Source organism: Lissotriton vulgaris, chromosome 6 (genome assembly GCF_964263255.1).
Source record: "Lissotriton vulgaris chromosome 6, aLisVul1.2, whole genome shotgun sequence".
Lineage (NCBI taxonomy): Eukaryota > Metazoa > Chordata > Amphibia > Caudata > Salamandridae > Lissotriton > Lissotriton vulgaris.
The window spans coordinates 365010086-365037323 of NC_141694.1; the positions used below are offsets into that span (position 1 = coordinate 365010086).

The 27238-nt window shown below is 48.6% G+C and overlaps 1 protein-coding gene across 1 annotated transcript in view; it reads left to right on the forward strand.

Annotated features, from left to right (window-relative positions):
- The window catches only part of EIPR1 (EARP complex and GARP complex interacting protein 1), a 919114-nt gene that overhangs the window by 193728 nt on the left and 698148 nt on the right, over positions 1–27238 (forward strand). Inside the window, exon 3 of the mRNA XM_086926388.1 lies at positions 3292–3424. Coding sequence (XP_086782514.1) covers positions 3292–3424 — 133 coding nt within the window. The remainder of the gene's footprint in view (positions 1–3291; positions 3425–27238) is intronic.

Sequence of the window (27238 nt, forward strand, 5' to 3'; positions counted from 1 at the left end):
TGATGGGATTCCCTGAACCCTTTTTAAAGTGGATTTCATTACTGTATACAGCACCAAAAGCAAGAGTCAGGATAAGTGGCTCTACATCTAAATCCATAGTGATTACACGAGGTACCAGACAGGGATGCCCACTGTCACCAATGCTTTTTGCTATAATCCTTGAGCCGCTGGCCTGTAAAATCCGGCAGAAACATTCAGCAACGGCTTTGCAATTTGACCCCAGGCCAATTGGAATAGCATTATACGCCGATGACATGGTTCTGTACACCACACATCCGGATAGGAATCTAAACCCGCTTATTAGGGAATATGTTCAATATTTAAATTAGGCTGGCCTCCGCATGAACTGGGATAAATCTGTTGTGATACCACTCACCGAAGTCACAACGGAACCCGATCTAGAATTCCCCTTGAAATGGTGCACTGACCCGGTTAAGTACCTAGGGATCTGGATTCACAGAGATCCGGAGACGGTTATCAGGGAGAACTATGGAAAGGCATTGACTAGACTGGAGGATCAGGTAGACAGATGGATAAAAATGCCCTTCTCAATGGCTGACAGGATAGCTCTTCAGAAAATGATAATATTGCCCAGGTTCCTGTGTCTGTTCTGGAACATACCACTATGGCTAAACTAGACCGTCTTTGATAAACTGCGCTCTACCCTACTAAGGCTGACATGGGCGGCAAAACAGGCCAGGACAAGTTGGAGGACACTTACACAACCATATCACTTGGGCGGTTTTGGGGCACCAGACTTTGTTATATTTTCTTTGTGCACAGGCACAACATGCACACTATTAGATGAGACCATACGCATATATACCTCACATTGCAGTGGAAGAAGATATAATTTCCCCCATATCACTGACTGCACAGTTAGCTGACCCAATACGATATACGCCAGGCGACAAGATACATACGGCCAAGTGTACCTCTAAAGCGTGGCACGCGCTGGCACACAGGGCACACAAATTACCGATATACGCGTGTGCGCTGCGCACGGCAGGACACCCCAACCTTACCGTGACTCAAGAAAAGAACATGCAGTCGTTGCTTACGGAGATGGAATTAACCTCCATTGGACAACTATTTCCACATAACAGATTCATTAAATGGACAGACCCATCCCTATGTGCACATCAACTCCCCCTGAAAAACTTTGCGTATCTAAGGTTGCACGCGGCTGTGAGGTAGTTGTACAGTACCTTCCCGACTGAACCCGAACAACTGAATGCTTTGCAAATATTACTAACGGCCACCACCTGAATGAATTTGGTAACGCGACTGTACACGGCGGCTCAGGATGAGCAGGCTGCGAAACACGAAGCAGAGCTACGTAGGTGGGAAAGGACACTGGGTGTAACAATTGGAGAATATGACTGACAATACAGCTGTACACAACTCACACTTCTTATGACCAATTGTAACTTACGCATTATACATTTCAAATGTATCCACCAAATGTATTACACACCTGCTAAGCTACACAGGCTGGGCCTTAGAGAGACAGATGCCTGCCTGAGGTGTAGAGCGCCAGGCGCGGACTTTTTACACGTATCATGGTCGTGTCCACAATTACAGGCATACTGGGGGGAAGTCACTGCTGCACTAACTGATATGTTATCAGAACAAATTCCTAATGCCCCCTTGATATGCATACTTGGAGCCCAGAAGCTCAAACACGCTAGACGCAGGAAATTCTTAGCGGTGGCTCTGTAACTTGCAAAAAGGCGCGTAGCGATCAGTTGGGGAAGCAAAAGGCCACCCAGGTATAAAGACTGGATCAAAGATATGACCTACTGCAAGGAAACGTTAGAGACTTACGCAGAAGACATCCCAAAAGCTTCAAGACCCAGAGATTTTTGGGAACCTCTTTTGCAGTACTTGCAGGGAACTACAGAGCCAGAGACATGAACTGACAAATATCTATGACGTTGATACCGGAGTATTCGGATGAGTGCCTCCCACGGGGACTAGACGAAGTGTGCAGGGAGCAGTGCTGCCATGGAGGGGGGGTTATGCTACCATATAAATACACTTAATTGTTCATTGAAATTGATAAGGAGCAAGTGTTAATGATTATATGTGTAACCTCTATAGTAATCACAAGATGTTAAATGTACCAACAAATTTGATAAATGTAATGTACTATTTGCTGTGTAACTGCTGGTCGGAAGAAAAATAAATAAATAAAATAAACAAGCCCTCTGATACCTTCGGGTCAAGTTTGCGCTAACTAAAACTGGAAGGGGGGGGGGGGGGGGGACACATTGCCAGTTCCTCATTTCTTTCCTCCACCTAATGCAGAACATGCAGCAATCACCACAAATTCATAGTAGTGTTACGCCCAGTAATTAAACTGCATTGGTCATCATACCATTAATCACCAGGCTTAGGGTGAGGACTAGTCCTTTGCAGAGCACTTTCGCGCCTCTGTTATTCATCAGAAGTGGGCGGTAGGCCAATGGACCTGGCGCACAAGAGCCAGGTTTCAACACCATAGCAATGGAAGGAGGCAGCACTCCAATGTCCCTGACCTCCTGATACACCTCCAGCAGCCGCTGCTTGAGTAAGGCAGCAAAGGCTTGATAAAATTTGAAGGGGAAGCCATCACTGCCTGGTGCCTTCCCACTGGGAAGGATGGCAAGTGCCGTACAGACCTCCTCCAAGGTAAGAGGGGCGTTCAGCTCCTGGGCCACACAATCCCCGAAAGCGTGGGACTGGTAGTGCATCCAAGTAGCCAGCAAGTCGCTCCAGGCGCGGTGGTTGCGTACTATTGTACACTTGCTCTAGGGGGCCTTAAACACGTCTACTATACCCTTCTGGGTTTACACATCCCTCCCCTGAGAAAAACCATCCTTAGCTGAATGTTATATCATGTGCATTTGTATAATTTGTACCGACAAGTAACACTTCCGGAATATTGATGCATTTTCTTCATAATGTGATTTTTCTTGGTGTAAGTCAAAGGGACCAGGGTACCTTGTGCTTGGCTGTGTTTCGTACTCTGTAGAAGTGAATCGTATTGGATTGTGCTCAGCAAGGTTTCGATAGCTTAATGTATTTTTTAATAATTGATTATATTGGACATTGGCCTGCTAGGTCTTGTGATTGATCTGGGGAGAGCTATGTGTATGGATGATTTTGCAGGACTGTACCTTTTTATGGCATATGTATGATTGTATTCCCTACTAAAGTTCATACTCTTTTTTGATTGCAAATCTGATGTTTAATGAATGCGAACGTTATAAACTATTGGTAATTATGATTTAACTTTTGCTTTTATAGATACACGTGATCGATTTTGATGATGAAAATAACATTATAAATAAAAATGTGCTTCTCCACCATGTGGGGGAAATTTGGCAAATAAGTACAAGTCCTGCAGACAAAGGTGTTTTAGCAACCTGCTACAACAAAAGTAAGTGTACTCCACATCGTTTACAATCCGCAGTTCCCCAGGGTCCCAGTTGTTCATAATGCTGTAGTTGATAAAAAGAAAGTTGGGCGGAAATCATCTTCCCTCTTATTCATGATGGATGTACTCGTGATCTTCTATACCAGTAGTTTTAAAATACATTATAAAGAGATCCTTTAAATAAATAAACAAACACAGATGGTGCTCTAAATGTGATGTCAATGACTGATATTGTTTCCTTATAAAATATTTCAAAAGCAGAGAGCAAGCTAACCATGTTGTTGTTTATGGCCACACCATGTTAACCAACCAAATGTTCGGGGCAAAAGCAGTGGATGTTTTCATCACATCTCCAATGCCAGCACACCTACAGTACTTACAGCAGCAAAGAAAGCTTCCACCATCATATACAAACATGTGTGACATTGCAGCAACAATTCATCAGTTCCTCGCGCAGGGCAGGGGCTACCATGCAACAGTAATGCACAACCCAGAGGACAGCAGCCCGATCTACTGTTGTACAAGGGCTGGAAGGAGCAACTTCTCAAACTGCCTTTGCACACAGTCCGCTACAGGACTGAAAGAAACAGGACAAGTACCCCTCATGTTCACTTTAGGTACTGCATGGGCAGGGCAGCACGTGGTGCAATCTGGGCAGACCGAAATATAGTAATGCTCACACACGTACACCCACGCACCATAATGAGAGTGTGTGATCCACCATTCCACTGCTACCATTGACTGGAAATGGCAAGACATGGGGACTGGCACCCTGTCCTCCCACCTCAAAATCAGATTTTTCACTACCCCAACGTGAGAAAGATCAAAAACGAACACACTTCTCACTATTCCTTATGTCAGAATTTCGAATCTGGTGCTGTGTGAAGTGGCTTGGTAGGTAAGCCAATTATATTGCCCTTACGCTTGCATTGCTGATGGCTGGCGATTCTAAAAGGTATGATATCAGAATATATATTTCTTACAAGAATAAAGAACCATCGTCCGTCTATCAAGCTTTAGTAAACCCTTAATAACGTGTCACGTGCGAACGTGAAGATTCACAGCTGTTGCACCTTTCGGGCGAGACGACGGCGGCTTTACTGAAGGACGAATGAAGTGCAGGACAGGACTGAGCTGCTCCTGCCAAGAGCTTGAAGCAATCTGGTACCTTAGTATTCAACAGGGAAGCTCGCGTCCTGTCCTTTCCTACTGACTAGGATGAATTATTCAGCTAAGGGAGGTGAAATGGCAAAAGGGCGGTAGATTATGACAGGACAGAGTGGTTAGGAAATTAGGAGAACGAGTAGCAGACAAGAGCATTAGACCGAAATGAAATACAGTCACTCTTCTCCCACTCCAAGCAACAGACAGAAGGGAACACTGAAGAAACTTGGCAGCGTCTTATGTTTCATGGGGGCTTGTGTTTAGAGAGAATCAGCAGTAAAGTGATGAATGGTACATTGCATCATTTTCCTTCAAAAGACTTTCTTCATTCTATATTGTTGTTCTCTTAACTTGAATAAAATATCACATGTACTTGACACAACTTTAATAATATTTCATAGAGAGCCATCCCCCAGACTGACGAGGTCTAGATTTTTTTTGTCCTGTTTTCATATTTTTATATAGAACTACCCCTTGTGTTCAGTCACTAGTCACCCAGCAGTTGAGAATACAAGGGAACAAACCACGGGGAGACGGGTCATACGGTTTTAAGTGGATAAACTGAGATTCGAACTCAGCTCAACAATTCTAGTACAAGAGTAAAACTCCTTTTTCTATGTTGGTCAAATATAAAGTTTCAGAATAATTCCGTGCATCATATATGCATAATGGAACACTAACATGAAAAACCGAATCCTAATCCTTTTACAAATCTATTGTAACAGCTCTTGGAATTACATTGCAGATTCTAAACTAGAATAATGTAATCAATTGCATTGTTATTTCTAAATGCATTTGCCCACCCATAGTTTCATTTGCTATGTTCATTGAGTTTGTTTTGTCACAGTGAATATATATTATATTGCTATCAACAGTAAATCCTCTTTACAATCTACCCAGGAGTGTTGGAGGGGAATCTGAATGCATGCTCTGGTTGAAGTTGAAGCTACTGCCTAATACCCAGCTCATAGATAACACTCACATGGCCTCTACTAACTACAGACAGCCAGGATAAATCCTCTATAAGGCTTACCAGAAGAGCAGCCCAGGGCAGGCTCTGGTGGCAGGAAGTCAGGATAGATGAATACAGAGTCTACCGAAGAGCATCGGTGGAACCACACATGACATGCAGTACTTGCATTCAACCTGGATAAAAGCCCTATACTGTAGTACCCCAGGAGCAACAGACTGGCTATGCACTGGTGCACTGGTTGCAGGAGCATGGATACATGCCCATTGAGTCCACCCGGGGGGGGGAAAAAGCAACTGTCCATGGTGTGCATGGGTTACAGGCAGCCCAGGGTAAGTGCTAACTACAAGTAACCAACCCTCTTGGTGACAACAACATAGTGTGTATCCAAAGCTGCCAGGACTATGTGCTGCTAGTAAGATAGTGTTATGAAAGATAAATATATAATTATTAGCTTAGATATTTTGAAAGAGAGAAGGGATCAAGTGAACAATAGGTGTTGGGTGAAAATCAAGTTTCAGGGAATCCGGCCACAGGAGGTCTTACGGGACTAAAAGGAAAAACGCCACTGAAAAAAACCCTTAACTTCTACATCTTTCACCTAGATGCCCAGCCTTGATGTTCTGGGTAGAATGGAAAGGTGGTAGATGTCAATCTCTGGTAAAGGTGCTGGAGGTGCAGAGAGCCGTCACTTGCCCTCGGGGCTTAACAGCTCAGCCCAGAGTCGTTGGCTGGAAGGTCTTAAAGCCTGGAGTCAGGAACCATAAAAGGCAAAATAAGAATCAAGGCAAAGTAAAAACGTATTTGTGAGATCCATCTGGAGATTAAATATATTTATGAAAATGTGAAGCTCTTTTTTTTTTTTTTTTTAAATAATTTTATTTATTGGCTTTTCAAATACAACAGCAGACGCCTGGCGTCCAACTATGAGGCATTTATGCCTCTTACAACTTCACTGCATTACAACACTCAATGTCCAACAGTTTACACGTTAATTTGTTACATCACCGCAAAGTCCATCTCATCTCCAGTAATTTACAGCTGTTCATCCAGTCCAGCTAAGTAATCTACTAAATACAGCCAGTAATCTTTTGGTCGTGCTCGCAGCGGCAGTCCATCCTCATACAGTTTCAATGTATCTTTACAATACACCATGTCACTAATCCATTGTTTGACCTGCGGTGCCTTCTCATCTCTCCAGCATATCGCTACTCTTCTCTTGGCCAACAGTAGGGCTATTACACAAAACTTACATCTTCTTGCTCTAACACCTTGTATTAGTCCCAACAAGCAGGATCGTATATTGCAGTCTATTCTGCTACCCACCATCTTGCCTAGTATATCTGTTGCCTCCACCCAGAATTGCGCCACTTCCCTGCAGTACCATGCCATGTGTATAAAAACAGCATTCTCAGCTCCACATCTTTGGCATCTGGAATCTGTGCGCAGTCCGTATTTGTGCAGTCTTTGCGGAATGTGATAAGTGTGGTGCAGGTATTTGATGTGTATAAGACGCAGATTACCGTTTGGTGTTAATAATTCAGTGATCGTGCCCGCCATACTCCATTCGTCTTCGGTTAGTGGTGTATCTAAGCATGCATCCCATTTCTGAATTGCTTTATGTGCCGTCCCCTCTATTTCTGCTTGTAGGGACACATATAACCTGGATACTAGATGTTTTGGCTCTGGTGACTTTAAAATCATTTGAAGAGTCAGTAGTACGTCAGGCTCAGCTGGGTAGGACGGGTAATGTGTTTTGAGTGCTCTTAGCAGCCTATAGTATGTAAATCGAAACATTGTCGATTGATTCTGGATATAGTCAAGGTCCTCTAGCGTTTTGACCTGTCCTTCATGGTATAGGTCCCCTAATGTATCAATTCCTACCTGAGTAAGGAGTTCCATCCCCACCTTCTCTTGTGTCACCGACAATGCTGGATGGTGATGCAGTGGAAGCTCTGGCGCGTATATTGGGTGTTTACCTTTTTGGCAATCATTTGCCATGCTCCAGTTGTAGCGTCTACCGTATTTATATCTTGCTTGTGCAATGGAGGTCTTACATGTGTCAGTATGGCATCTAGGGGTGTAGGAAGGGCGTCCCCCCTCCTCCCCCGCCACGTGAGTAAGAAATGGCACCGTGTGGTACCAAAAATGAGCATACTGGGCCTGTGCACACAGGTAGTACAGTAGAAAGTCTGGTACCTTGAACCCCCCCTTTGCAAACGGTAGTGTCAATGTGTGTAAGTCTATTCTAGCATTCTTTCCTGCCCAGATCAATTTTAGTGTTGCAGACTTGATCACCTGAAAAACTGGCGCCGGTGGCTTGATCGGAATGTTATTAAATAAGTCAAGAAGCTTTGGTAGCATTACCATCTTCACTATCGCTATTCTATCCGCTATGGAAAGCGGCAGTTTTATCCATCTATCAATTTTTTGTTCCAGCCCTGCAATCACTCTTCCATAATTTGTGCGGATCACCACTTCGGGGTCTCTATGGAACCACACTCCCAAGTATCTCACCGGGTCCGTCTGCCAGTCCAAAGGATATTCCATCTGGAAGGGTAGAGTACTGTCAGTGAGTGGTATTATCGTCGATTTAGCCCAATTAATGTTAAGTCCAGAATGGTACCCAAATTTAACAAACTCCCGCAGTAATGGGTTCAGATTTTACCTCAGGTCTCGTACATACAAAAGCACGTCATCCGCATATAGTGATGTGTGGAGCGGTCTCTGGGGGAACTGTAAACCTGAGTAGTGATGGGCCTGCCGTATCTTGCAGGCTAGAGGCTCTATAGCTATTGCAAACAGCAATGGGGAGAGTGGGCCTCCTTGTCTGGTGCCCCTCTCAATAGTAATGGGCTCCGAAACGTATTTGTTAACACGAATGCGTGCCACAGGCGCTGTATATAACAGTTGCACCCATTGAAGGAACATTGGTGGGAATCCCATTCTGCACAGAATAGTGCGCAGGTATGTCCAAGCTATGGTGTCAAACGCTTTAGCGGCGTCCAGTAGGATCGCTGCTGCCTTAGTATCCGGGGTCAAGTAATGGGATAATGCAAACAAAGTTCTAGTGTTGTGGGATGTCGATCTGGTTGGGATGAAGCCCGACTGGTCAGGCAGTATTAGCCTGGTCATTAGATGTTGAAGTCTAGTCCCAGTATTTTAGGTTTAAAGTATTTTATTAAGGTATAAAAAAACATGGGGAAGGGGATAGGAGGTCAACCGAACATACAGTACAAAAAGCGAGGTTTGCAGCGGTTCAGAAAGAAAGTAGGGAGACAGGAAGCCCCAGAGGGTAACAAGGCATAAGTCTTAAGGCAATAAGGCATCGTGAATGACCCCCAGTAGACCCCCACTCCCTCAGCAAGGCCGAGCTGAAATAGCGTCCCGCAACACAGCAAAAAAACACACCATCCCTCCAACCCCCCAACCCCGGAAAGTTAGGAGAGAGAGAAGCAAAGAAAGAAAAGGAAGAAAACAATACCCCAACATCCCCGTCCGAAGGTCAGCCTTAGAAGCATATAACCCCGCCCCCCGCCCCCATCCCCAAACCCCTAATCCCGCACATTCACTCCGTTGGAGCCGCCGGCGGCGTCAGCCTAAGAAGTCGCAGGTACCGTGGGCATGTGAGTTCGCGAAATTCCGTGGATAGCAGTGCCAAAAAGGGATGCCAGAGTTCTTCAAACTGGTCAACATTCCCAGCCACCGCCAGCGACATCTTTTCCATGCCCAGTACCTGCCAGAGCCTGTGTAACCACCCAGTGATAGAGGGGGCAGTGGGGGTACGTTTCAAAAGAGAGGGTACCCCACTGTCACCAGGGAACAGGGTTCAGAGACACAAAGTCGAAGGGAAATCCCTGGGATAGGTTTGAAAGGTTATGATGTCTAAACCCTAGCAGTTGCACTATAGTATCTAGTTGACAGACTACTATAGGACACTGTCTGGCAGAGAAATATAAACGTAATGATTTCCACAGCAAAAAATGTTTGTTAACAATCTAGTATTTTATTAAAACAGTCAATATTATACAATAAAACAACATACATTTAAAATTTCTAAGGATCTTTCCCTGAAACGTAAAAAGTTAATTCAACAAGAACATATACAATGGTGGTAAAGCATATAAATTCATACAAAACATGTTATATATCATATAAAAAAGAAAGATATCACAATCAGCAGCAAAGAAAACAGACCCCCTTTAAAACAGTGGTACTTGGATATTTTAACCACACTTGATTATCAGATCCACTAGCCTAGCTCTGCTCATACACTATTACACAAATGTGACAAAATTGCATGTACATCCCGTGTGTATTTCGGCTTAAGTGGATTCTCTCGTATATAATTGCGTCGACGCGTTTCGGTGCTATCCACTTGATAAGGTGGCACCTTCTTCAGGACTTCTTAGTTGGGGTTTTCCCTGTACATGCAGGGCTTCGCTCTCCCTTGGGATCGAGGGAGGAAGATTTCTTAAATCCTCTAGCACTAGGTGGTGGCTAGGCGCCCGAGGCGTCGTATCAGGACAATTGGGTTTGAACCGGTCTTTGGCTCTGGCTGGATTGGCCTTTTTTTTCCCTTTTTTTTCCTCAAAGATTCCTACTTGGGGATTCTGATATATCAGAGTTTGTCCGTTCTTTTTCCTTTGTTGGGAACATGTACCTTTTTGTTATTGGAGAGACTCCTTCTATGGGGTTCTTTTGACTTCTTGTTAGTCTGGTATTTTTCTTCTTTTCTAGCCTTGTATCTGAAATCGTTATAAAACCCACTTCAAACGGGCATATATTAGCTGATGACCTCGCAGGAACTGGATACGTTCTTACTGCTTGGGCCGCCGTGCGTCTGCCTCGTTTGAACCGCTATCACGCTAGCGGTTCAAACGAGGCAGACGCACGGCGGCCCAAGCAGTAAGAACGTATCCAGTTCCTGCGAGGTCATCAGCTAATATATGCCCGTTTGAAGTGGGTTTTATAACGATTTCAGATACAAGGCTAGAAAAGAAGAAAAATACCAGACTAACAAGAAGTCAAAAGAACCCCATAGAAGGAGTCTCTCCAATAACAAAAAGGTACATGTTCCCAACAAAGGAAAAAGAACGGACAAACTCTGATATATCAGAATCCCCAAGTAGGAATCTTTGAGGAAAAAAAAGGGAAAAAAAAGGCCAATCCAGCCAGAGCCAAAGACCGGTTCAAACCCAATTGTCCTGATACGACGCCTCGGGCGCCTAGCCACCACCTAGTGCTAGAGGATTTAAGAAATCTTCCTCCCTCGATCCCAAGGGAGAGCGAAGCCCTGCATGTACAGGGAAAACCCCAACTAAGAAGTCCTGAAGAAGGTGCCACCTTATCAAGTGGATAGCACCGAAACGCGTCGACGCAATTATATACGAGAGAATCCACTTAAGCCGAAATACACACGGGATGTACATGCAATTTTGTCACATTTGTGTAATAGTGTATGAGCAGAGCTAGGCTAGTGGATCTGATAATCAAGTGTGGTTAAAATATCCAAGTACCACTGTTTTAAAGGGGGTCTGTTTTCTTTGCTGCTGATTGTGATATCTTTCTTTTTTATATGATATATAACATGTTTTGTATGAATTTATATGCTTTACCACCATTGTATATGTTCTTGTTGAATTAACTTTTTACGTTTCAGGGAAAGATCCTTAGAAATTTTAAATGTATGTTGTTTTATTGTATAATATTGACTGTTTTAATAAAATACTAGATTGTTAACAAACATTTTTTGCTGTGGAAATCATTACGTTTATATTTCTCTGCCAGACAGTGTCCTATAGTAGTCTGTCAACTAGATACTATAGTGCAACTGCTAGGGTTTAGACATCATAACCTTTCAAACCTATCCCAGGGATTTCCCTTCGACTTTGTGGCAGTGGGGGTACGCCAGAGCACCAGGATGTTTTGAACTGCGGAGCCCAGCGCAATCGCAATCTGCCTACCCCTGCGGGACTTCAGCGGGTACATCAGGTCATTGGGGAGGCCTAGCAAGACATACGCAGGGAAGCGCGGGAGCTCAATCTCAAAATGCCTGTCCACCTCATCCAAGACCTCTTTCCAATAGGCCGACAGCACCGGGCACTCCCAGAGAATATGCGTGAGGGTACCCTCCTGTCCGCAGCCGCGCCAGCAACCTTTATCGCCGATTTTGCGCATCTCGTAGAGCTGTTCCGGGGTGTAATACCAATAGGTGGACACCTTAGTAAAGGTCTCCGTTAGCCCAGTGTGGTACGCAGAGTGCCTCGCCCGATACGCAATCCTGTCCCACTCTTTGTGGCTCAAGGTCCTGCCCAATTCCCTGTGCCAGCGCTCCCTCCCTGGGTTATGGTAATGGAACGGCGGGGGCTGGAGAAACTTGTACAAGTCGGTGATAAGCTTGGCATCCGAGGTCCGGGTTACCAGCCATCGCTCATAGGGCGTAATCGGACGGGCAGCGACGTCGCGCACCGGGGGTTGAAGAGCCCAGTGGCGGACTTGCATATAACGCAGTCTGTCCCCCTCCGTCAGGCCAAACTCCTGTCGGAGCTGCTGGAAGGGGAGTACGCCCTCCGGTCCGTAGATCTGGAAAAGTGCCCTGCAGCCGGCGCTAACCCAGTGGGAAAAGGCCCCCGGTTCCAGGCCCGGAGTGAAGTCTGGATTGCCAGCAATGGGAGTGAACGGCGATGGAAAAGTGGTGAGCTCGCGAAGCTCGCACACCGCGTCCCACACTCTCAGCGGAACCCGGGTGATAAAAGAGGCGTAGAGGTTCGGCGGGCGGTGAGCGCGCTGCAGGAACGGGACTTCCTGGAGTGTACGGCCCGCAACTGCCTGGTCTTGAAAGAGCCAGTGCTTGTCTGATTCCCACCGGCTCCACTCCACCAGATATCGAAGTTGTGCCGCCTGGAAGTACTTCCGGAGGTCCGGGACCCCGAGACCCCCCGCCTCCGGGGCAAGCATGGAAAGGACCCGCTTCATCCGAGGTTTACGGCCCTGCCACACAAAGCGGGAGATGTCTGCCTGCGCCTGTCGTATCCAACCTACAGGGGGCTGGAGAGGTAGGGCGCGAAAAAGATACAGGATCTGAGGCAGGATGGTCATCTTCACCGCAGCGATACGGCCCAGCCACGAGAGCAGGCCCTTGTTCCATCGGCCGAGTTCCTCTTTGATCTTTTTGCCCAGAGAGGAATAGTTAGCAGCGACCATTGCAGGCAGGGAAGGCGCAAGCAAGATCCCCAGGTAAGGCACCGTGGAGGAGGACCATTGCAGAGGAAAAAGACGCTGGAGGTCCCGCCTGGTGTCAGCAGGGAGGGACACGTCCAGGGCGGCCGACTTAGACATATTCATCTTGAAGCCTGCCACGCGGGCGAAGGTATTCAGTTCCCGGACGCAGGCAGGGAGCGACCGCCTAGGGTCATCCAGGGTCAGCAAGACATCGTCCGCATACAAGCTAACAGTATGCGTGTATTGCCCCATCTTCACTCCGATGGCGTCCGGGTTATCACGGATCCTCTGGGCAAACGGCCCCATATAGAGGGCAAACAGGAGCGGTGAAAGGGGGCAACCCTGTCTCGTGCCGCGCTCAATGGCAAAGCTGCCAGAGCTGTGACCGTTGACACGCACCGATGCTGACGGCCTCTTATAGCAATTAAAGATCATAGTGCGGAACCTCTCGCCGATCCCCAGTTTCCCAAGAACCAGCTCGAGGTACGGCCAATGAACCCTATCAAAGGCCTTTTCCGCGTCTACCGATAGCAGCATCCGCTCCCCGGGGACGCGTGAGGCCTTTTCTAGCACGTGTGTCACCCTCTTGGTGTTGTCGACCGTCTGCCTACCGGGTACAAAGCCGGCCTGATCCGCCTCCACCAAACCTGGTAGATGTAGACCCAGTCTGGCCGCCAAGATCCCCGTGTACAGCTTGAGGTCCACATTCAGAAGCGAGATGGGCCGATACGAGCCGCACAGAGTCCGGTCCTTTCCCGGTTTCGGGATAACCGACACGGTCGCCGAAAGAAGGTCCGGCGGGATAGCTCCCGGTTCGGAGAAGGAGTTGAATAAGCGAGCCAGGAGAGGCGCGACAGTGGGACAGAAGGTCTTGTAAAACAAGGCTGTATAGCCATCCGGGCCCGGGGCCTTGCCGTGTTTCAGCCGTGCAATAGCGGAGATGACTTCCTCCACGTGTATGTCCCTCTCCAGGTGGGCCGCCTGGGCGGGGTCCAAGGCCGGAAGGGTTACTGATTCCAGATAGGCCTCAGCCTCTCCCGGTGGGGAGGGCTCTGCCGCGTACAGCGCCTCGTAAAAGGCACGGAAGGAGTCCGCCACCTCCGCATCACCGGAAACCGGGACTCCATCTGCTCCCACTAGCTCCTTTACGACGTTGCGTTGCTGCGCAGCCCTGAGCCGGTGGGCCAGGAGCTTACCGCATCTATCCCCGCCGGTGTAAAAGGCATGTTTCAGGCGCAACGCCGCATACTCCGCCCGGTCCAGGTCTAACGCAGAAAGAAGTTTCCGCGCCGCCTTCAGCTGCCTCCAAACACGAGGCGCCCCTGTCCGGCGGTGAACCTGCTCAAGTTCCCTGACCTGCGCCGTTAATTCCTCCCTCTTGCGTTGACGCTCCTTGTTCTCCGCCGAGGAGATGGAGATAAACTCCCCTCTGATGACCGCTTTCAAAGCTGCCCATTGCGTTGCCAGGGACGTATCGGGGTTGCTATTGTGAGTCAGGTACTCCTGAATGACCTCCTCCACTCGCTTCACCACCGACTTTTTATGGAGAAGAGTGTCTCGAAGCCGCCACATCCCTCTGGAGGGGGGGGCCACCGGCCAAGCAAAAACTCCGGAAACCGGCGCATGATCGGACAGGGACAAAACCCCGATGTCAGCCGCCGTGGCGGCCGAACGGAGCGGTCCACTCACCAAGAGGTAATCCAACCGCGAGTAAGTGCGGTGTGCGTGGGAGAAGTATGAGTAGTCCCTATCGGCGGGGTGCATTATGCGCCAGAGGTCATGTAGATCCATCTCTGCGATCCGGTCCTGCACCGCTCTAGAAAGCTCCCCCGTCTGCGGAAAGCGCTGGGCCGACCTATCCAAGGTGGAGTCGAAGACCATGTTCAGGTCTCCCCCCAAGATGACGTGGCGGTCGGGCGAGGCAGTAACGTCTACCAACACAGATTCCAGGAAGCGATCCTGGTGGTCATTTGGGCTGTATACGGAACCAACCGTAAAGGCTACACCCCCTAGACGCATGCGATACACTAGGAGCCTCCCCTTCAGCTCGGCATGTTTATACAGCACCTCACCTCGGAAGGTTCTGGCTAGGAGAATGGCTACCCCTGCAGTCTTAGTCGCAGCCGAGGAAAAGAGTTGCGTGGGGAACTTGGCAGAGCGCAGCCTATGGCAATCTTTAGAAAGTAAATGGGTTTCCTGCAGGAGGCAGATATCCGCCTGCGACCCTTCTAGCAGGGAAAGAATCGCCCTACGCTTCACAGGGTTGTTCAGACCCTTAGCATTAAGGGTCACTACTTTCAGGGGCGGCATCATTCCCAGGGAAGCAAAGCGCCGTGCAGCAAGCTCGGGATCAGTGGAAGGGGCGCGCGGGGTAGGGGTGCAGGGAAGGCCAGAATCGGCTCCGCACATGTTCGGACAGCATCGGACGGGACCCCCCCAACACCAAACCAACTGTGAAACCCCCCCAAAACCAACCCATGGCAACCAGCCAAAACCAAAAACAAGAAAAAACACCCCATAGTCTCAGTCTAGCCCAAATGGGCGAGTCTGCAGAAAACAGTCAAGTGGACGTCCAGCCACTCACCTCCAACCACTTCCCCCCAACCCCCAGCCCCAACCCAGCATCGAAGAAGCTAAGAGTTCTCCCCCCGGAGTAAAGTTAGGCCGTCTGAGCCACGCCATTGGAATCGGGCAAGTTCCGCGCCGCAGTCCTCAGGGCTTCCGCCATATCTGCCCTAATGGTAGGGGAGTCAGGGCGACTCGCCGCCGTCGACGATTGGCGCCTCCTCGATCTCCGTCGGCCCCGCCGCTCGGGGCGCCGCCATGCGGGTGTAGCTCCTTCTTCCTCCGTAGCCGTGAGTCCCAGCACCCCACAGACATCTTGTAAGGAGCGCAGCTGATGCAAGACCCCATTCCATCGAAAAATAAGACGGAAGGGGTGACCCCAGGAGTAGGCCGTCTCATGCTCTCGCAGGAAGTCCGTGGCGATGCGGAAAGACCTGCATTTCTGCAGCGTGATGGCGGACAGGTCCTGATAGAGCGCCACGGGTCGTTCTCGAAAGGACAGCGGCTGTTTCCTGCGGGCCTCTGTCATGATGCGCTCCTTTAGGGGGAAATCCGGCAAGAACGCCAGGATATCAGGCGGGGGTGCCGAAGATTGGCGCTGTCGGCCCACCCTGTGTGCTCTGTCTATGCGGATCGGGAAGTCCGCTTCTTCTCCCAAGATGTCGCGGAACAGGTCCTGCAAATAGGCCACTAGGTCCGTGCCCTCATCCGCGGACGGAACTCCCCGCACCCGGATATTATTCCGCCTGGATCTGTTCTCAAGGTCCTCCGAGTGGGCCTGGAGCTCGACACATTGCTCCCGTAGGCGTAGGACGTCCTGCTGGAGATGAACTATCTCCTCGTCGCGGCGCTGGGCCGCTGTTTCCACAGAGTCGACTCGCTCGCCCAGGCCTTCGATTTCTCTTCGCACCTCACGGACCTCACCCGCCACCTCGGTCTTGAGAGTCTGAAATTCCTCCTTGAGGGAGCTGAATAAATCCTCCATGAAGGACCTCGTGACAGGTGGTTCGCCCCCGGTTGCGTCCGTTGAGGCCCGGGAGGACCCCGGGGATGGTTGCGCTCTGTCGCGCAGCTGCTGGGCCCTGCCGAGCATGTCCGGCAAAGTGCGATCTCCCCGTGCGGCGCCTCGTCTTCCGGCCATCCTGGTCTCCACGGTGGTCGAAGCTTAGAGCCGGCCGTAGCAGACGCGTCCAGCCGCTCGTGGGCACCAGGTGTGAAGTCCTCGGCGAGGACAAGGGTAGTGCGTCACAGGCGACAAAATGGCGGCCCGGGCCAGGGCGAGACGACCACCGGACCAGGCAGGGCGGTCAGCAATGTCCAAGTCGGAGGCTTTCAGCTGTGTGCTCCCAGGGGGGGCAGCAGATGTATAGGCACCAGGAGAAACCGAGGCGCTCGTATAACCAGGGTGCGGGGCGAGGGTCACCAGCATCAGTTCCGCAAAGACAAGATGGCGGAAGGGCGGAACCCAGGATGCCAGCCCAGGCCAGCTAGTCTATGGGCGACCCTCAAATGGCAACGGGTCGGGGAAGTGCGGACCCAGTGTGTCCCAGTACTATCGGCCAATACGCCCGGTCCGGGCTCCGTTCAGGCTTCACCGTTCCACTCCTCCAGGCTCGGGGTCCGCAAGGCGTCACACTCCGACCCCCGTGGCAGGGGGGTAGATCGACGTCGCAGGGCAGGGGTCTGTCGTCTAGTGATGGTCCCGGCCACCGGGGCGCCGGCCGGGAAGCTTCCACACTCCGCGGAGTTCGTCTAGTCCGTCCCCCGGGATCTCCAGCTTTCAGCACTCGACTTCGCCGAGGCGCGCGGACAGCGCCGCAGTACGCTCCGCCTCCAGGCCCTTCTCCTCGGGGCGACCCAGGCTCCTCTCCTCGGGTCGATCGTTGAACAGACTTTCCAGGGACTTCCCCCGGGGCAACAGAAGTCAAAGTGGTATCAAAACGTGCCCCAAGAACTCCGGCACAGTTCTCTCGCCCGCAGTGCGTCCGCGGGGGGAGAGAAGCGCAGGAATCGGTGCTCGAGCTGAGCCGGGCCGGAGGAGCTACGGGAGGAAGCGTCCGCTCACCCCGCCATCTTGGCCACGCCCCCCCTAGTCCCAGTATTTTAGAGAGTATTTTGGTATCAACATTTATCAGCGAGAGCGGTCTGTAAGAGTTGCACGCAGTCGGATGTTTGTCCGGCTTCAACAGCGCTAAAATCATGGCCTCTCTCAAGGAAGCAGGCAGTGTCTCTTTCTCATGTGCATCTCCCAGCATAGCCACAGTATGTGGAGCCAGTATGTCAACAAAGGCTTTATAAAATTCTCCCGTGTACCCATCCGGGCCGGGGGCCTTGCCATTCGGCAACGTTTGTATGACCTCCGTGACCTCTTCCAACGTCACATCCAGCGACAGGTATTCTCTCTGTGCATCTGACAGCCAGGCCAGGGCCACATCATCACAAAACTGCGCTATTTCGTCTGTTGAGGCTGTTGCGTCTGCAGTGTATAACTTCCCAAACACATGCCTAAAGGCCTCCAAAATCCCCTTTAACTCATGGTGTAGCTCCCCATCGATATCCCTCACCGCTGACACCACCGGAGGTGGTCTCTGCGCACTTATTTTTGCAGCCAGTGTGGCTCCAGGTCTCCCAGCTTCACCATAATTCCTACTCACCCGCCTACTATGCACATATTTGAGTTCTTCTTCAGCACATGTTTGGTAGGCCGATAATTCTACTCGAATTTTACCCAGCACTTCTGGATTCTGAGTTCGCGCAAATTCCACCTCAAGTTCTCTTATTTTCACCTCACTTCTAGTCAATTGTTGTCTCAAGTCTCTTAATATACCGCATTTGTGCTAATGCACACTCCCCTTATCGTGGCCTTGAATGCTTCCCATATGAGCCCCGGGTCTTCAGTTGTGGGTGTATTTATTTCAAAATATTCCGCTATGGCCTTCCTTATCGTGTCTTTATATAGCGGGTCGAGTAGGGCTTTCCCATGAAATCAAAAACATAGAAAACTAGGGGGGTCAAATGGGTTAGTTTATAGAACATTACACCTCACAACCCAAAGCATAATACCAATAATCAAAAGACGAGGTGTGTAGTCACAGAAAAGTGTGCTGTTCTGTAAACACGTAACAAGAGAGGGTGTGGATAGAAGAGTTACACTAGGCTGAAGAAACTCCCATCAGCCCACCATTGTGGCGGAGTCTCATCATGTGGGATACGGATGGTAGATCCAAGTCTCGCCCAATCCCCTCTGATGATGGTGCAGAGATGGATAACAGGGGTAACCTTCTAGCCACAGTGTATTACGAATGGTGCTGATAGTTGTGCAGTGCTTAAAAGGATATGTGAAATTAAAATTAACTAACAGTGCAGAAAATATGTTTATTAGGAACTGCGCTAGTGTTAAGATTTAAAAACGCCTAATAGTTTGAAATTATAACTAGGATCCAATCCAGTGATCTATTCTTGACCAACTATTATAGGCTGCTGTCGTGTGTGTTGCCTCCAGTGTGTCAGGGTGTTTCGTTCTCCAGAGGTCCAATAATTGCCTATCCCCCATTATGTCATGCAGTTTCCTCCGCGCCTGTCTATGTGTCTCTGCCGATTCACATGACCTGTCAACCTCATCACTTAAAGCCACATTGAAATCTCCCCCCCACACCACTGGGACATCTGGTAGTTCAGTTAGCAACCTCCAGATAGTGTTGTAAAACACGGGGTCGTCTGCATTTGGTGCGTATATGTTCAAGAGATTGATTCTATGTCCCCTAAGGGTGCCTGTGATGGCTACATATCTCCCCTCATTGTCTGTGTGCACTTGCTCCATTATGAAGTTCAGCCCTCTTCTGAATAGTATTAGGACCCCTCTCAAGTACGATGAGTAGGCCGCTCCATTTATGTAGCTTCCGCCCATCTGTTACCAATATGTGAATGTGTATGAGGATCAATGTGCGTCTCTTGAAGAAATGCTATGTCAACTTGCAATCTTGTGAAATATGCCAATATTTGCCTTATCTTTTTAGGATTTTTCAACCCACGCACATTCCATGTGACCAATCTTAGTCTTCCCAACTGCTGCGTCTCACCCATCTTCATACTCTAACATTTTATTTCTCAGGTTGAACTTTCCGGGGATGGTTATGTAGTGTACTCTCTGTAGCAGATGCCTTGCATAAACAGGTACATTTCTCCCTTGGATTCCGGCAGTGTCTCTCAAATGCAGTAGTACAACCCGAACTTCCCCAACACCTTCCCTCCTCCCCCCACCCACTTTAGCACCCCAAACATTCCAAAGACACTCCCTTGCATAGAACATGAACATAACCAAACCATTGTAGGGGGTCACCCTGGCAGGGGGTCCACTTGGGTCACACTTCTCCATCCAACATTGTGGATGTGGCCAGGGTGTCGTGTGCTACGATAGTTCATCCCCATGTGTGTTGGATACAACTTGACATATTGTATGTTACCTCTCTCTTCTCCACCGTCTCGTGACATACTTATGTGTTCACTATGGCCTTTAAGTGCACAGTCTATCCCTCCTGTACCTACACTCGCGGTCGGCTGAGGCTATTCTGGCACAGTTATATCACCTCTCCGCCTTTCCCACAATATTAGCCGCCAGTAAGCCCTTTTCCAGGCCCAGCGCCATTTTAGTTCATACATTACCACTCTTCACTAAGTCCTCTGCGTGATGCCGGGTCTGGAGCACCTTTTGTTCTAGTCTTTCGCGCCTTTGTAAATGTAAAATTGTAAATTGATACTTGTATAGCGCACTACGGACCAGACCTCTGCATCAGGGTCTGCTGCTCTAACCATTGAGCCACACTTCTCCCACTTTCCCACTCGGGGTATCGCCCCAGTCGCTTGTTAGTCACCAGCGCTACCATTTTGCTCCTGATCAATCCGCAGTGCCCACGCCGCTTGTCCATGTCTGTATTACTCTAGAGGGGGGGCACAGGTCCATCGTGCAGGTCACTCCGCAGTCACCTCCGCACTCTCCGGTATAGCATAGGTAAATTACTGTTCTAACTTCTACTCAGTCTGACCTGACCGTGTTCTCAGTCAGTCCGCCTCGCCATTCGTAGCTGTGTGTGCTTCATTCCGAATCTTGGTGCTGTTCCTGTCTACGTAGCTCCCGTCGTCTCTGCCCTAACTTTTTCAGGAAATCATTTGCTTCTTTGGGAGACTGTCAGATCACCGATTTTCCATCCGTGGTGATTTTCAATCTGGCCGGGTATAGCATTGCGTATTCAATTTTCATGTCTCTTAGTTTCTGCTTTACCGATGCAAATTCCTTTCGCGCCATCTTCACGTTGACGGTAAAGTCCGGGTAAAATTGCAGCTTGTTTCCCTGATGTTCAATCGTCTGTTTCTCCCGAGCCATCCGCAACACTGCGTCTCTATCTCTATAATTGAGAAGTCGCGCCACGATGGGGCGTGGAGGAGCTCCTGGTTTAGGTCTTGGCACCAGTGTCCTGTGTGCGCGTTCCACGATAAGTACCCCCGATAGTTGTTCAGATCCAAATATGGTTTTTAGCAACTCCTCCACATAGGTCTCCATCTTCCCAGTGTTGGTCGATTCCGGAACTCCCGCTATGCAAACGTTATTGCAGCGGGATCTCGCTTCCAACTCCTCGGACTTGTTTTTAATGACCTCCAGCACCCTGTCTATCTCTGAACATTTCTGCGTGGTTGTGTGTGACTCATCTTCTACAGCCGATAGTCGCGTTTCTGCCTCTTCCAGTCTTTTGCCCTGTTTATCCAGCTTTGCAGCCATGTTGTCAACTCTTTGCGTGATGGAATCTAGTTTCCCATGTACATCCTGCAGACTTTTGTGGATAGCTTTCAGTGTTTGCGCCAAGCCATTTTGCGATTCAGCGTCATTGTCCACTTCAGTATCTGAGGGCGCATTTGCTCCCTTCGCATTTTTTCGCGAATCAAATGCCAGCTTGGACTGCACTTTCTCCGGCTTTCCCATTATTGCCAGCCCTTTGGATTTCAGCGTGTGACGAGACTATTTCTTCACCACCTGTGCGTACTCTGGCAGTGCGTTTAGTGTCACTCTAGACAGTAGATTTATACTTTCTGTAGCTTCTCTCCTTTGATTGGCTTCGCGTGGTCTTCCCCCTCCGATTCTGTTCGCCGATGTTGTATGGCTTATTACTATTAACAGGGGGCCCTCTGTGTCAACCTGCGCTTCTCTGCAGCTCAGCTACAGTACTTATTCAGGCTCCTGTATATTTTTGGGGGAGATCTTTTGCGACTTACATGCCGTGTACGCAGGCTGCTGTATTCCTCACGTTTCCCCCGTCATCAGTGCCTCCATATTTCGACCACGTTGCGTGTTTTGTCCCCAGCACGCCGCATGCTTTTATTATTTTTTTTGTTCCCGCTATTTCTTTGGTCGGATAGTCAGTAGAGCGTAATTTCCTCTCAGTCAGGTCTGCAATAGCGTATGCGTGGTCCGTGTACTCGTCCCTTCAGCCGTTATTTTAATGCGCACTTTTAGAGTTCCTCTGGCATTTCCAGCTCGCTCTTCACCTCAACTTGCGCACTTAACAGCCGCCGATCTTACTAGTTATTGTCTCATGGGCGCCGCCATCTTGGAGCCTCAGCGTACAGTTTGCCGCCGTTCATCAATTCCACAATGCCACCTCTGTTGGTACCTTACGAGGTTGACCCCTTTCGCTCATTTTTGTGCCCCGTTCTATGTCAGCGCTGAGGTCCTGTCGGAAATCCCTTGCTGATTTTAGTGTAAACGCTCTGTCACCACCATCTTGCGCTCCAGCCAGCGCTTGGACTCCGCGCTTCACCTCCTCCTCCACTGACCTTACGCCGTTCCCAACTGTGGAGCCTAGGTCATACCGCTGCTGATTCTGCTTTCGCCCCGCTGCTCCGGTCTGTCAGCGCGCCTCCTTCTCTCTTCTGCAATGCTTGCTTTTTCTTGATGTTCAGTCAGTTCTCTCGGCCGCCATTTTAGTTCGCATCGGGCGCTCGCACCGGCAGATCTCAGGGCAATTTCCCGGTCACTGGCAGCTCATTTTCTCTAATCAGATGTTTCCATGCATTCCCGGTGGCTTCCGATTGCTTATTTTGCCGTTTTCCATTTCCGGATCACCAGCTTTACGCCATAAACAGTCGTTAATAGACCCTGGCCGGCGGAGCTGTCTTAAGAGGCAGCCATTCCGCCGTGCGCCCTCTAGCGCCCCCCTAAATGTGAAGCTCTTAATTGTTTGAAAGTATCCCATAATTACATCCCTTGGAAATGATCAGCATCTTAAGAAGATGCATGGTTCTAAAGAAAGCATTTTTGGGTCTCTACCCATGAATGAGTTATCAGGAACACGTAGAGATATTATCATGTTCTTTTTTTCAGAACTCTTACTCAACGCCTCTGTTTCGTACACACTGTATCACATGTGGTTTGGATGTGGTAGCTGCGTGTTTAGCATTTCATTAAATCATTTACAACTAAATGTATCTACTAATGCTTGTAGCAAAGGTATACACCCATGTATATTGTTTAAAAGTTTGTTCAACTTTTTCAAACCATTTCTGGGTGGCAGATGAAGATTGTTTCCCGCTTTTGACAAATTTTGCTCTCTTTCATTTCGTTTATATTTAAAAATATAATTCACTACCAAGAGCCTCTTCAAGCTGTACATGTCTTTCCACTTCAGACCTCGTGCCAAGAAATGTGCTACTGTGTGATCATTCAGCAAAATTAGGCCAAACGTCAGTGGATCTTGAGAGTTAATTTGATAAATCAAGGAAATGCACTTTTGTATCCTGTATTGCAATGAACTCAAAGTAAGCATTTCTTTATTTGGCCACTCAAAAGCTAAATTCTAAAATGAGCTTAGATGTTGATCACAGATAGTGGTTAGAAGGGATTTGATGATACAGCTTATGACCAAATCTTGCAGCATCAATGTCGTCATGGGCACTGGTACGGATTTTTTTAAAAACAGATTTTATTGAGCATTTGGTCATTCCATCCTACATTTACTTACAAACACGGTCACTATTACATTAGGCATACTTGAAATTCTCACATTTCTGTAACTACTATGTTTACAAAATGTTATGACTGATCAACATTACTTGGTTAAATCTTATCTTCGCTGATGTCACCAGCCCCCCTGCAATCCCTACTTGCATCAATAAACCTCAGTAGTGTCTAAGATGATTCTGTTACAACCCTACGCTCACCTCTTGTCTGAGGCCAAATAACAAAGAACCGCAAACCAACAAAACAATTCCCTATCCCCCCCCCTCCCCCCCTCAGGGTGTATCATGTATGGCAACCATCTGATTCTCCCAAGGGGTGATGCATGTCCTAATTCCCCCGGCCTATCTTGTAGTTCTCACGTCCTCATGCCTGTGTAGGAAGAGGGGCCTCTATCGTTGTCCCACCTTCTCCCCGACTTCCTGCCTTTTGTTTCAAAGGCTATGGGCTCCTACTTCTCCCTCCAGGGCTTCTCCTAGTTGATCTTCTTCTGCCTCGATCTATGGGTTCTTTAATAATTCCACCATTGTTACCCATGCTCTAGTTGCCTCTAGTGCTTCTTCACTATAAGTTTTCTTAGCTGTTTGTAATCTTACTGCTCCCTCACATTCTACCCACGTTATAAACTCTGTCTTCCACCTATGTGTATTAGAGCCCACCTTGTTTTCCAGTGTCTTGTGATAGCTCTCTTCGCTAACACCAGGCCCAAGTCTTGAAACATACTTGTTATATTATTTTTAGTAGTGTGGGGGAACCAATGTAATAGACAGTACCCTGGAGTTGCTATTACCTCTTTTTCCATCACCTCCGCTAGTATCGTAATCACTTCCCCCCAGAACTCGCCCACGCCTGGACAACTCCAGAACATGTGGAGAAATCCGCTCCCTCTGCATTACAACATGGGCATACCGCTGTTTGTATATAAAAGTATCTATTAATGCGACCCGGTGTGAGGTACGCCCTATGCAAAACATAAAAATTTACAAGTTGAAATTTGGCTTTTCTGGTACTCTTCCATGCTCTTTCCACCAGTTCTCCCCATTTTTTTTCTCATCTATTGGCTCTCCTAAATCTTTGTCCCACCTCTGGTGTAATTTACTCAAGGCAGGGAGCGTCGCATGGGTAAGTCCCCTCTAAAGGGAGGTAACTGCTTTGTATGTTCCCGCTGTGGTTACCACATATTGACACCCCTCTGATGTAGTTGGCTCCGAGAGCCCCCAACCCCATTGTTTGCGTATCGCTGATGTGAGGGCGGTATGTAATAGGAAGTCTCCCCGTGTATGTCATATCGTTTCCTAAAGTCATTAAAAGGAATCAAGCTACCCTCTTCGTATAGCTCCCCCACCGTGGACACCCTTATTTCCCACCAGTCTTCTAACCTTCGCCAGTCTCCTCCATGTGGAAGTGCTTCGCAGATAGACAGTGGGATCTCCGGGAGGGGGGGAAGGGAGGGGGGGGGGTAAGGGCGTCCAGTTTTAGATCTCTGCTGCCTTCTATTCCAGCATTTACGAGCTGTTTTTTGTTCAGTGGTCATTTTTCACTACTGAATGTGGGAGTCTCAGTTCCACCCGTGAAAGGAGTTCCAGGCTTGGTGTCGTATCACCTTGTTGCATCGTCCCTCTCACTCGATTCGCTATCCACTTCGTGAGCTATTGTAATAGGGCTACTATTTAATAATAGTCAGTCAGGCACCGTCAACCCTCCCGCTGCCCTTGGCCTCATTAGTGTTGAGAGTGCTATTCTCCGCCTTCCCATTCCCCATAGAAATGCAGTCATCAGTGCTTGTAGCTGTTTAAACATACCTACTGGGATCCAAACCGGTAGCATTCCAAAATAGTATAGGAGTCTCGGTAAGGTCACCATCTTCAGTAAGACTACTCTGCCTGCCACTGATAGGGGAAGAGTCCCCCAGAAATCAAAACTAGCTTTCACCCCCTCAATGCTCTCCCCACATTGCCCTCTAGTAGGTCCACTTGGGTGTGGTGTATCTGACTTCCCAGGTATGGTAAACATTGGTTATCCCACTGAACTCCCTCTATCTCCTGTGGTCCCTCCCTACCTTCCTTGGCAGGGAAGAGGCATGACTTTGTCCAATTCAACTTAAGACCAACCACTCTCTCCAGTGTTATTAGCAGTTACCGGACTCCTTGAAGTTCCTCCCTTACATTACCAAGGAATAATAATAAATCATCGGCATACAGTGCGATGTGGTGTATTTGCCCAGCTACTTCCAGCCCTCGGTAGTGGCACCCTTTCCTAGCTCTGGCAGCCAACGGTTCCATGGCTAAGGCATATAGCAGGGGTGACAAAGGGCACCCCTTCTGTGTTCTACACTCTACTCTGTAACAATCGGAGATAAGCTTGCCCGTTTTAACTCTAGCCGTAGATACATTTTATAGTAAGGCCATCCACCCCACGAACTCCGTACCCAATCCAAACCTTCTCATCACAGGTAAGGCCATTCAAGGCTGTCAAAGGCCTTCTCTACACCTACTGCAAAGATGGCCGCTTCCTCTCTGCAGAATGAATTGGCTTTAAGTATGTGCAGTAGTCTCCTGACATTCAACGCTGTGTTCCTGGAGGGTATAAATCCTGCTTGGTCCTGGTCTATAAGATCTACCGTATGTGGGAGGAGGCGGGTGGCTAGTATCTTACTCAAAAGTTTATAATCTAAGTTGAGCATAGAAAGCGGCCTGTACACCGGTATGTCAGATGGAAGTTTCCCGGGTTTCAGCAGTGGAATAATCACTGCCTCCCTCGTTGAGGTAGGGAGCCTTCCATCTTGCTTTGCTTGATTATATATTTCCACTAGCCGGGGGACCAATAGGTCAATATATATGGAATAAAACTCCACTGGGAGTCTGTCTGCCCCTTGCGTTGTATTTCTGGCCATGACTTTGATAGCACCTCTCACCTCACTTATCTCTATGTCCCTCCCTAAAGAGACTGCGTCTTCCTCCGAAATTGCTGGCAGTTCAATGTCGCCCATTAACTCATCAATTTCCTCATTTGTGGGGAATATTCAGCTTTCATATAAGCTTGTATAGTGTCTCAGGAAGATATCATTGATATCTTGTTGCAGATGGCAGATCTTCCCCTATTCCCCCTTCATTTCCAATATGACCGATCCTCACCTAGCTGGGTTAGCCAGCCAAGCCAACAATGCCCGATTTATCCCCCTCAGTGTGGGCTTGAATTATGTCGTTTTTATAATCGAAACAGCGCAATCATTCAACCTGCACAGCTACTGCTTCCTTAGCCGCTAACAGTTCCTCCTGTTTATCCCTCCTTTCAGGTCTCTCCCTCTCTAACTCTCAGAGCCGCTGTTCTGCTTCAATAGTGTCCCTCATAAGTACCTTTCGTACTACCACCGTCTCCGAGATACACCTGTCTCGTATTACAGCCTTGAAGCCCTCCCATTCTATTAATTTGTTTGTGGCCATCCCATCATTCTCATCAAAATATTGTCCGATCCTGTGCGTAGTTTAGCCTGGAAGACTTGGGGCCAGATGTACAACCCTAAGTTGCGTGCAAAAACGGGTTTGCGACCCGTTTGCGCATGCAAAATGGCCCAGGGCCATGTACAATTCCTAAATAGCGAGTCACAATTTATTTGCGACTCGCTATTTAGGAATTGCTAGTCACAATTAGGAAGGGGCGTCCGCAAATCGATGTATGAATGTTTTGTGACCACAGTTGCTGTTACAAAACACTCACAAATTAACACCCTCTTCAAGAGGGTGCTAATGCAGTTGCAATTTAGTAGGGGCCCCCAGGGGACCCCTTCCACTTTGGTACTGTCTATAAAAATGTTTTCCAAGGGACCACTACCTGCCGTTAAAAAAATTAAACAAAGACTTTTCATTTTTTTCATAAATGCATCCCGTTT